Source organism: Podarcis tiliguerta (genome assembly GCF_965153285.1).
Source record: "Podarcis tiliguerta genome assembly, chromosome: 13".
NCBI lineage: Eukaryota > Metazoa > Chordata > Lepidosauria > Squamata > Lacertidae > Podarcis > Podarcis tiliguerta.
The window spans coordinates 46798080-46810364 of record NC_139546.1 but is presented as its reverse complement, the minus strand read 5'-3'; the positions used below and the strand labels follow the sequence as shown (position 1 = coordinate 46810364).

General features: G+C 46.4%; 2 protein-coding genes across 17 annotated transcripts in view; one reads left to right on the top strand and one right to left on the bottom strand.

Annotated features, from left to right (window-relative positions):
- Positions 1-12285, bottom strand: part of LOC310663080 (uncharacterized protein) — a 192067-nt gene that overhangs the window by 96706 nt on the left and 83076 nt on the right. For 2 of the 13 annotated variants that reach the window (XR_014504360.1, XM_083410695.1), the window contains one exon: positions 8938-9382. The exons of 8 other annotated variants lie outside the window; for them this stretch is intronic. Coding sequence is in view for 3 of the 5 variants with exons in the window: in XM_083410695.1 (XP_083266821.1) it covers positions 9048-9382 (335 nt within the window). In the remaining 2 variants the exon portion in view is untranslated. Of the gene's footprint in view, positions 1-1570; positions 1692-8375; positions 8483-8937; positions 9383-12285 lie in introns of those variants that run through there. 3 more of the 13 variants (XM_083410687.1, XM_083410688.1, XR_014504363.1) reach the window with 3 other exon arrangements.
- Positions 1-12285, top strand: part of LOC310663170 (uncharacterized protein) — a 110491-nt gene that overhangs the window by 44787 nt on the left and 53419 nt on the right. The gene's annotated exons all lie outside the window — the stretch shown is intronic.

Below are 12285 nucleotides of genomic sequence, written 5' to 3'. Positions count from 1 at the left end.
CATCTCACTCCTTCCAGTCTTGCTTTTGTCTGCCATCTGTTCTTTTCTACACCCCTGTGATTTTCCTTCTCTCTCACCCTCTTTCCCATGCATATTCTCTTTTCATGGAATCGTAGATTTCAGGAATTGGAAGGGACCCCAGTGCTCATCTAGTTGAACCCCCTGTAATGCTTACTTACTTACTTCATCAGAACTTTTCTAGGCATTACAAATATAGGGCATCCTAAAACCTTTAAAATATATAGAAATAAACAGCCATGTAAAATATATAATGATGAGGAACTTCATTGGGATTTGTTCCCACTAAATAGTGCCATTTAGCACTCCAAGAGATACTATTAACAATATAGGGCATCCTAAAACATTTAAAATATATACAAATAAACAGCCATGTAAAATATATAGTGATGAGGAATTTCATTGGGATTTCTTCCTGCTAAATAGTGCCATTTAGCACTCCAAGAGATACTATTAACAAAACCTCAGCCCCCCTCGCAGTTAATTTCGGGTAGAAAAGGATATGTTCTACAATGTCCGGCACATTCAAAGTACATCCACAATGTCTATCATTTCTGGGGATGTTTAAAAATCTGCCCTTGACAAAAGCTGAAGGAAAAACATTCAGTCGGGTTAAGATAAAGGTCCTGAGTTGGATAGAAATTATTAATTTTGAGATATGTGACCCTGTTATCTCAGGGAAGCAAATTTTATTTACACCTGATTTGATGTTGTTCCCCCCCCCCCCATGTACCTTAATCTGGTTTGACTATTGCAATAAATATATTGCTCACTCAAATTATACAAGGGTTTCAAAATCTGATTTGAATAACAACAGATCTGATTTTCATATGTAAGAGTTGGAACTTCTGCATTTATCAGAGTCCGTAAGTAGGTCAGAGAGTAGACTCAAAGGTTTCCAAAAAAATGGAAATGCAACCAGCATTTTATAGTGCTAGCCCACACTCAATATTCCACCGTGTGTATACCTAGTTCTGCACACATTGTCTCATACATGATTGAACTTGGGAGCCCCAGGAGACGTCTCAAGACGGATGTGAGGGGGATCCGACTGAGACATCTGTCACCCCATTGATGGCAAGGTCTCATCTGACCGATCTGGCTGGCTAGGAAGGTGTCCCCCTGTTTCGTGTGCGTCCCTCTCTAAGCTGCACACTCAGTGGAAAAGGAAGACCATCCCAGATAGGAGTGTATCGTTCTTCAATCAAGCCTTGATGATAGCTGCGCTCCCTGCATAGAAAAACCTCCCTGATAGAACCTCCCCTTGTAATGCAGGAATCTCAGCTAAATAATTTCAGCTACATAGTTTGTGAGAGCCCTGCACAGAATCGGGCACTTACAAATGTTAATAAAAGGGTTTTTGTTTTGGAACCATGGAATCCGTCCCTTTGGAATGACTATCCCGTTTACTGCTGGCAAATAAGCAGAAAAGTTGGAGGAAGAATATCCAAGGGTTGTTATTGCTCAGTTTCTAAGGGTGGTTCCAGATGCTCAGATTTCAGGTAGATGCATGAGAAGGCTGCATAGAGGAAGGAAAGAGAAGCAAACTCACCTGGAGCAGCCTTGGAAGAAGTCAGTGGCAGGCTGGCCCCACAAAGGAGTCCCACAAATGGTAAGAAGATCTTGGCCCACATTTTAGGATTCAGTGTGAATGGCATGCGGGCCACCAGGCCTGCTTATATAGCATCCTGGGAGACTTTGGTGAGATATGTTTCCCATCAGTAGCTCCACCCAGAAAATCCAAGAAGAGGCTATTCTGTGAGGTTCTCAGAAAGTCCTTCCAGAGGCTTGAGTGTAATTGAGATAATTTAATTGTTATTACAGTGGTGCCCCGCAAGACGAATGCCTCGCAAGACGGAAAACCCGCTAGACGAAAGGGTTTTCCGTTTTGGAGGTGCTTCGCAGGACGAATTTCTCTATGGGCTTGCTTCGCAAGACGAAAATTTCTTGCGATTCCTGGGGTTTTTTTCCGCTCCCCACCCCCTTTTTCTAAGGCACTAAGCTGCTAATAGCCTTTTAGCAGCTAATCCGCTAATCCCTTAAGCCTTTAATAGCCGCTAAACCGCTAATAGCGCTAATCCGTTAATGGGCTTGCTTCGCAAGACGAAACAACCGCTAGACGAAGAGACTCACGGAACGGATTCTTTTCGTCTTGCGAAGCACCACTCTATTAAATTTGTATACCACCCTTCATTAGCAGATCACAGGCAGTTCAGAACATTAAAGTACAACATGACATCAGAAAAGCCCTTTATTCATGTACAACATCCCTATATGTGGAACTGGCACTATTACCAGTGCTACGTAAGGTACGTTCTGGGCCATATCAGCACCATGCTTTAAGCAACTGATGTATTCATCATGGCTGGGTTATTCCGAAGGACGTGCTTCCTTTCTTTATTTTTCACACCAGCTTCACAGCAGCAAGACGTCCCCAAACTTTATCCCAACTCGTTGATCATAATATCTGAAACTACATGAGGCTTTCCCAGAATCTTTCCCAGAATTCTGCTTTCTGGTCAGGAAATATTGCTCCTCTTAATGACACATGTTCCCCAAGGAGTAGAGGAGCCCCTGTCTTGTAACATTCACATTCATCAGTAGTGGTTGAAAAACTGCTTTAAAAATGAATCTGTAAGCCTCCTCAATAACTCCTCTCTCTTTTATATCCAGGTTACAATCCCTGCAAAGGTTTAAATGTCATGGTTTCTCCCCAGAGAATCATGGAGGCTTGAAGTTTGGCAGAAGTGCTGATTATTATCTGTTAGATTCTCTGACATTTCAAATCTCTACAGAAGACCAGGGTGGGGCTCCTCAGTGTAAATGGGATATGGGGGTGCCCCGCAAGACACATGTGTACGCAGGCAGCCCACCCCGTATCCCCTCATGCAGGGTAGGTCACTGACAATCTTTCAGTGTATGGCCAGTGACACCCTCATGATGTCAAGCCCCCTTCCCAATCTCAATGTCAAGTTAGCTCCCAGGGAAGATGGGGAGCCAAGTGGCTCTTCAAAGGGACTTGGGCTAAATTGCAGCTACGCTACAAAGTGAAAGGTAGCTGCAAGCTTAATAACAGCTTAAGGAACAATCCGTGATGGGTTAATTGCTTCCATAAAGCAAAAAACGAAAACAAAACAAAACATGCACAAAAAGTCTGACTTGAAAATTCATTTTATGTGAATAGTAGTGTATTCAGCAACATATGCTAATGAGCAAAAACATGGAGTAGCTAGCATGAAACACCCATTTCCAAATACTTCATTCATCAGTGTATTGCTGTAAAGCTGTCAGGGGCTGGCCAGCGTTGGATGCCAGAGACTGGTCTGACTCGGACCAGGAAGAAAGACAGTCCCAGACAGAGCAGCCTTTAACAGAGGAGGAAGAGAAGAACTGGGGGCCCCTTCCTTCAAGATTCCCAGTAACAGGGAGAATAGCAGATTCAGAAGTATCACAGTTGGAGGTTGAGGGAAATAGACAGCCCTGATAACTTTGCTAGGTAACCAGGAGGGAGGGAGCATCTGAAAGGCTCTGCCTTTGAGAGCAGCGGTGATGCTGCTCCTTCCCCTCGGATTAGAAGGCAGGAAAGGGTTAAGGAGCAAGGGAAGCACAGGGGCAGGATGATGGGGAACTGGCGCTTCCTGCTGCGGAAGGAAGGGCAGGAGATTCAGACTGAGCAACTGATGTCTTGAGAGAAGTTGGCTCGATGCCACTCTCTCTGTGTTATTGTAAATAAATGGACTATAAGTCTGTCAGAGGCTCATTAATTCTTATTGGTGCATGCTGCAGACCTGACAAAAGCCAAACACACACAAAAATATTGCTGTCTGTTCAATATACGATCTATAAACATTTTTAAAAGCATGAGACCCTGCTCAAATAAATAATCAATTCCATTAATACAATAAAAGTTGTATGGTAAATATTGAACATAGATTACGGCCAAGGGAACCTTACATATAATGGTACCGTTCGAAGACAATGATTCCTTCAGGTCTAAATTCACATCTTGACCTGAGTTCTTATATTTAAATGTTGTTTAATCAGCTGAAGCCCTTTTATGGGCATTTGTATCGTAACATTTAGCTAAGCAGTATTTGGCAACATTTCCAGTCTGAATGGTAACAGTATACCTTTAAGGTGTGTTTCAGGTGTAACCAACAGACCAGAAAATATTTTTTCAGTGAAGCTTGTTTAATAATAAGATTGGTGAACAACAATTATTTATCATTTCAAGTGACCTAATTGTGGCAATAGTATTTTTTGGAGGATTTTTGATATAAATTATGTTGGAAAGACGTGCTATATTCTAGCTACTCCATCTATCTTTTGATCAATAGCATTTGATGTTGAATACACTGCCATTCCCATAAATTAAATTTTCAAATCAGCCTTTCGGTGTACATTTTGTTATTTTGCTTTAGCTTATGTTTTTGTATTTAATTGCTTTCAAGGCAGCCTCAGAAAATTCAGGACAGTTGACGTGTATGTTATTCCTTTCTCACAAATGAGTCTAGTCACAATATTTGATACCAATCTAGCAGAGTTAGCATGCACCAGAGCAAAAGGCAATGAACAGACCAAGGATCATCCCATTCTTGGCCAGATGCCAAGTCACAATGATCGTCAGACACTGGTCAAAAGACTTGCATGTGCAAGAAAAGGGTACACGTCTCGCATGTACACCAGGTTTACCGGCAGTTATAAAACCTCAACCTGTTCTCTAAGCCCTTCACAAGAAGGAAAGTAATGAGGGGACTAATAAAAATCAAGGCACATTGTCTTCCTTTGCATTTTCTGGTATCTTAAATTTGCACTTAAGTCAGTAATAATGTACTGCGCCGTTTATTTCCGGAGAAGTCGCCCTGTTTGCAGCATCAACAAAGGGCCTCGGGATGCTTTGAAAACGCAACACATTCCTACGTTTACCCAGAAAAAACTCCCATTAATGCATCAATACATGAGCATTTGCTTACTTTTTACACACCGTTGCTGGCTAAAGGAAGCAGAAGAGGAGAGATAGAGAAAACGAACTGTTTGCTCCCCACAGATGAAGAGACACCGTGTCTCACGCCCTTTCCCTACACATCCACCCTCTCCTTCTTTGAGCCTTCTCTTTAAGCCAGAGGTTTTCAACTTTTTTGAGTCCATGGCTCCCTTGACCAACTACATTCTTTCTTCGGCACCCGTGTGGGGCTCAGAAGCCCATTTATGTCACCCTTGCCTGCAGAGCTGGCAGCTTCTCACCCTTTTCCACACACCCTCCCAAGACTTGGTGGCCCAACGGAAACTGGCCAAAGGTGAAAGTGAGGCACCACTTAGGTTTGCAGCAAACATCTGTGCAAGCCTTTAAGAGTCAGAAATGTGAGAGGACATTATAGGGGGGAGGGAAGGAAAGAGGGACAGAGGCCAGTGTTGCCCACGGCACCCCTGACCACAATTCCAGGCACCTCAGGGTGCCAGGGCACACTGGTTGAGAACCACTGCCTTAAGCAATGGGTGCCTCTCACCCTCCTTAGACCATGCAGGCGTGTGTGTCCTCCCCCACCCACCAAATCGCCCATGTAGAGCAAGCGGAGGCCACCGGTTAGGGAGACCCACCCAAGGTTGCTTGCCGAGAGCCAGAGAACAAGGAAGCTCTCCACCCTTTTTCTTTTCAACCCAACTTCAGGAATTGCCTGCGTGGCTTAACTTTGTCCTCTTTCTCTTTGCCCCCTCCCACCTGCGAAACGACTAGTTGTGCAAGGCTGAGGTATGCTGTGCTATCAGTGCGTACACTTATGATGCCAGAGGTGCTACCTGATTGGCCACCTGCCAGTCTCATAATCATCATGCCTTCGGGGGCAGAGTCAGAGAGATGTTGAGGAAGGGGCGTGCATCATTTTTCACTCTGGGATTTCTCCTCAGGCTTCTGGGTGAGCTTCATGGTGTCATTGATTCAGTCAGCGTAGGAAACTATCACCTGGCTGAAGGCCAAGAGGGAAACCTTGCTGCTGTCCTTCAATACTCAGGTGTTCACATGCTGACCCACAGTGAGGAATATAGACAGAGGGCCTTCTCAGTAGTGGCGCCCGCCCTGTGGAGCGCCCTCCCATCAGATTTCAAAGAAATAAACAACTATCTGACTTATAGAAGACATTTGAAGGCATCCCTGTTTAGGGACGTTTTTAATGTTTGATGTTTTATTGTACTTTTAATTCTGTTGGGAGCTGCCCAGAATGGCTGGGAAAGCCCAGCCTGATGGGTGGGGTATAAATTATTATTATTATTATTATTATTATTATTATTATTATTATTAATCCACTGAACATAAACTTCACTTGTATTGAGCCCTGTGACCAAGCCGGTGAGCATTGTCTGTCCTTTCTGAAGGCTGGTTTCTTCGCAGTGCAATAGAAATTGGCATGGGGACCATTCACCTTGTCTTTTTAAGTTTCCGGTGGGGGTTAGTATGAGACAAAAGAAGAGGCAACAGTTATTAGAGTTAGACATACCTAATGGACAGGCAGCATTTAGGAAATGGTGATCTTGAAAGAAGGACAAGTAGGAGCATCTAAAAAGGGCTATGATGACATTCTGATGAACACAGGAATTCTTGACAGGGTTAGCCTACTTTCTGTATTTTTCATACATGCTTCACAGCAGCAATACATTGTCTTTTTGCACGCCTTAAGTGAGATATTTTTAAATATAAAGCAGCTTAGAAATGATTTTAAAATCATTGAATGAAGAAATGCCTTGGATTAAAACCCCTCCTTTCCATCTCAGTCCTTGCTTTTATCTGCCATCCGTTCGTCTCTACAGCCCTATGATTTTCCATCTCTATGATCCTCTTTCCAATGCATATTTTCTTTTCCTTGAATCATGGAATTAATGAGTTGGAAGGGTCCCAAGGGTCACCTAGTCCAACCCCCTGCAAAGCAGTCATCTCAGCTAGCTACGTGGCTCCTTAATGTGTGGACTGGACCACCAGGGCCAGAATACGAAAATCTGCCTCCAACAGAACTGCACCACCTGTTCATCTAGGTCAACTGATGCTGGGTAAACATGATCAATAGGCAGAAGACACTGGTGAGCAAAATGAATTGTTGTCACTCCACTCACCTTTCCTTTTATAGGACATGCTCTGCGGGGGGGGGGGGGAGAGACACAAAAATCTGTGCTCAGGGAGAGTCTAAACCCTGGTGAGGAAGGATAGGCTAAGAGACAGTGACTAGCCAAAAGCCCCCCCCCCCCAGTGAACTTCATGGCTCCATGATGCCTGCTGTGCGGGTAAACGTACAGGAGTATGAAGTGCCGTTGTTCCAGTCAGAGTAGGGGACAACCACCTGGCTGAAGGCCAAGAGGGAATCCTTGATGCTGCCCTTGGAGGAGCAAATTTTATTTACACCTGACTTGATGCCCCCCCCATCTAGCTTAATTTGTTTTGACTACTGCAATAAATATATTGCTCACTCGAATTATACAAGGGTTTCAAGATCTGATTTGAATACCAATAGATCTGATTTTCCTATGTAAGAGTTGGAACTTCTGGATTTATCAGAGTCCGTAAGTAGGTCAGAGAGTAGACTCAAAGGCTGGCAACAAAATGGAAATGCAACCCGTATTTTATAGTGCTAGCCCACACCCAATATTCCATCGTGCGTATACCTAGTTCTGAGCACATTGTCTCATACATGATTGAACTTGGGAGCCCCAGGAGACGTCACAAGACGGATGTGAGGGTGATCCGACTGAGACATCTGTCACCCCATTGATCACCAGGGCTGATCTGGCTGACCTGGCTGGCTAGGCAGGTGTCCCCCTGTTTCATGTGCGTCCCTCCCGAAGCTGCACGCTCGGTGGAAGAGGAAGACCATCCCAGGTAGATGGAGTGTACCGTTCTTCGGTCAAGCCTTGATGATAGCTGCGCTCCCTGCATAGAAAAACCTCCTTGATAGAACCTCCCCTTGTAATGCAGGAATCTCAGCTAAATAATTTCAGCTACATAGTTTGTGAGAGCCCTGCCTTCTTGGCCCCTATCAGAAGAATGTCTCTGCTGTCCCCTACAAAGATCTCAGCGCACAGAATCAGGCACTTACAAATGTTAATAAAAGGCTTTTTGTTTTGGAACCATGGGATCCGTCCCTTTGGAATGACTATCCCGTTTACTGCTGGCAAATAAGCCGAAAAGTTGGAAGAAGAGAATCCAAGGGCTGTTATTGACTATCCCGTTTACTGCTGGCAAATAAGCCGAAAAGTTGGAGGAAGAGAATCCAAGGGCTGTTATTGCTCTGTTTCTAAGGGTGATTCCATATGCCCAGATTTCAGGTACATGCATGAGAAGGCTGCAAAGAGGAAGGAAAGAGAAGCAAACTCACCTGGAACAGCCTGAGAAGAAGTCAGTGGCAGGCTGGCCCCGCAAAGGACTCCCACAAATGGTAAGAAGATCTTGGCCCACATTTTAGGATTCAGTGTGAATGGCATGCGGGCCACCAGGCCTGCTTATATAGCATCCTGGGAGACTTTGCTGAGATATGTTTTCCATCAGTAGCTCCACCCAGAAAATCCAAGAAGAGGCTATTCTGTGAGGTTCTCAGAAAGTCCTTCCAGAAGCTTGAGTGTAATTGAGATAATTTAATTGTTATTACAGTGGTGCCCCGCAAGACGAATGCCTCGCAAGACGGAAAACCCGCTAGATGAAAGGGTTTTCCATTTTGGAGGTGCTTCGCAGGACGAATTTCTCTATGGGCTTGCCAAATTTCTCTATGGGCTTGCCAAAAGCCCCCCCCCCCAGTGAACTTCATGGTTATGTGCTAAACACACTTTGCTTCTACAATAATCAAACTTCAACACGATTTTGCTCGGAGATTAATCCATTCACCACTTCTTTCCAGAACCCACCCACCACCTCAATCAAGTGATCACATCATGAAATATCTGTGAGTTTGCTCACTTTTATTTAGTCTTAGGCTACACAATTACATGGAAATTATTGAATCTGGAATAGGCTGGGGATGGAAAACTGGGATAGGTTGAGCAAGGGGTGTGCATCACTTTTTACCCTGGGATTTCTCCTCAGGCCTCTGGGTGGGCTCCACGATGCCTGCTGTGCGGGTAAACGTACAGGAGTATGAAGTGCCGTTGTTCCAGTCAGAGTAGGGGACAACCACCTGGCTGATGGCCAAGAGGGAATCCTTGATGCTGCCCTTCAAGACTCGGGGATTCACATGGTGACCTTCAAGGAGGCCATTCTTCACCCACTGGACAGAAACTTCACTTGCATTGAGCCCTATGACCATGCTGGTGAGGATTGTCTGTGCTCGCTGAAGGCTGCTTTCTTTATGGTTGGCGTGATAGAGGTTCTCACGGAGACCGTTCCCTTTGTCTTTTAAGTTTTGGGGTGGGGAAAGTATGAGAGAAAGGGAGAGGCAACAGCTATTAAGTTTAGACATAATTGATGAACAACATTTATGACACCATTTAGTGCTGATTATTTTCTGCTGGATTCTCTGACAAACATTTTTACTCTGTAGATAGAGGGTGTAAATCCTTAATGAAAGCTTTAAGGAGCAAAGGGGATTTAACTGAAGTTCTTGTGTGTGTGTGGACCTGAGTAGGAAGATCTGTGGCAGATACATGGGGCTTCCTTGAGCTGAATGAGGACAAGGTGGGATAGTGGAGATTCCAGGAATATTTACACAGCTCCTTTCCCCAACATATTTAAAGAAAGTGCCCAGCACAAAAAGCACCCCAGCCTTCCCAGAGAAGGTATTGGTGTATAGGCTGGGTTTGAAAACTGTCAGGGAACTGCCATCGGAGCGGGAGGCGGTGAGAGGGCTCCCGGATGATGGTGGAGAGGGCCCTAGTAGGAGGAGGGATAGCCCATTCGCCGGGTAAGGAAATCAGCGTAACACCAGTGGAGAAGGGGAGGAGATAGAGGAAGCAGAGAGGTGGCTCCAGGACTCTTCGCAGGAGACCAGCAGAGAGGGGACAAGTGCTCCTTTGCCCACACCCACCCTGCACAGAAAGCTTTCGCGCAGGCAACGGGGGAGGAGACTGGGCGTTAAGCAGCTTTTATGTTGGAAGTGGTTTAAGAAACGCCCGCTGACTCATTCTGCCAGCGACTGAGGCAGCCACGGAATAGAGGCTGTCCTGTCAGAAAGGGTTCAACCATGCAACCTAGCCATGAGTAAAGGCAACTTACGCACAAGCAATCCCTCGAACCATTACAGCAATCCGTCAGCGCCTTATGTTGTTTGTGCGCAGCTTCGGAGGAGAGACAGCATGAGTGTCACCAGGGGATCCGGAGCTCAGGAGCAAGCAGCTGGAGGGGAGAGTCTGGTTGAGAGGAACCGAGACTTGGAACAGCATGTGGCTCTTCTAACGGCGAGGCTGGATGAAAGGCGAGCTCTGGATGCACAGGTCAGACCCACCCCCATCGCCAGGAAAGTACCGGGGTTGGTACAGAAGTTTGGGGGGGACCCCCAAGACTATAATGCGTTCCGAACGGAAATAGAGTATACCTTGGAACTGCAGCATAATGACTTTGCAGACGATGCAGAACGAGTAGCCTACGTGGTGGGGCATCTCCAGGGGGGGGCTCGTGATTGGATTAGGCCCCTCATGGCAACGCAGAATACGGCCCTGAAGGACCTTAAGAAATTCTTCCAAGCCATGGATGTGATGTATTCAAGCGAAGTGGCACAGAATGTGACTAGGCGGGAGCTGATGGGGTGCAAGCAGGGGAGCCAATAAGTTAGAGAATACTGGTCACGTTTTGCCATGCTGATCCACCGGCTTGGATGGAATTTGGACTCGGAACCAGTGCAAATGCTATTCGAGGAAGGGCTGTCTCCAGCTGTGAAGGACGAACTGTCAAGGGCTCCCCGCCCCCAGTCCATGGATCAGCTAACCAAGGCTGTGCTTACTCTGATTGGTTAACGACCAGCACTCAACTCTGTTATCTAGGAATGCTAGCACAGTTTGGGGTTAGGTGTGTTAGGAGTAGGAGTGCTGTGTATGGTTAAGAGAGAGAGAGAAAGAAAGGATTTATTTTGCTTTGTTTTGTATGCAGAAACTCTGCTGGTTTTTTCCCCCCTTTTAATAAATCCTGTAAATAGTTATTCTGAGTCTAGCTGACTAGTCATTTCCACCTCAACTAGCTTCTTCGCTGTGCAGGAAAACTCTGCTACGTTTGGGCTAAAGCCATTAGAGCTATGCCTGACACTTCAAAGTTCCATGAGTGCTTGCTATTGGAGTACGACAGGAAGCGCGCGCTCAGGAGAAGTGCGAGGGAAGGGGAGGGGAACGTTGCCTTGACTACCGCATTTCTGAAATACCAGGGCAGCTTTCCCAGGCTCCTGAGCCAATGGAAGTGGACGGGGGCAGAGCCAGCAGTATTTCAAAGTCCAGTGAAGGTCGCAAAAGGGAGGGAAAGGATTGGAAGACTAGTAAGAAATGCTTTCTCTGCCAACGGCCAGGAGACTTTGCTAGGGTCTGCCCTTAAAGGAAGGCGTGGCAAGGGATGGTAGGGGCTGCTGCCAGTGGGGAGGAGAAGCAGGAGCAAGAACAGGCGCAGGGAAACGAAAGTGCCTGGCTGCCAGTCAAGAGCGCAAGCAGCCAGGCGAGCAACCAATAAAAGCGCCCCAGCCTGAGCGCCCCCGAGCAGCTATTGCTGTGGAAGTGGTGCTAGAACTCCCAAACGGGTACCCAGTCAAGGTTGAGGGGTTGCTGGATTCAGGCAGCTCCTGTAATTTCTTCAGCAGGGACTTTGCCCTAGAGCACCAACTCCACTTACTACCTTTGGATTTTCCCTTGCAAGTGACCACCATAGATGGCAGGGAACCTCTGGGAGGAGAAGTGACACACCAGACCCTACCAATGCGAATGAGGGTTTCCAGGCACACTGAAACCATCGCCTTTCACGTGGCCACACTGGCTGGACCTCCAATAATACTGGGAATGAGCTGGCTGGCACTGCATGACCCAGTAGTGTCATGGCATCGGCAGTCAGTCACCTTTGGGTCAACGTACTGTTTGGAGCACTGTCTGGGGAGGGGGGGACTCCCAGAATGACAGTGGCCAGGGTGGCTGGGCTGGCAGTGGGAACGAAAGGAGAGGTGCCAACACAATACGCGGACCTAAGGGAAGTCTTCAGCGAGAAAGAGGCAAACTACCCCCCCACCGGCCCTTTGACTGCCAAATCAACTTGCTCCCAGGGGCGCAACTACCAATGGGTAAGTTGTATGCCATGTCAGACAGGGAGATGCAGGAGTTGCGGCAGTTTAT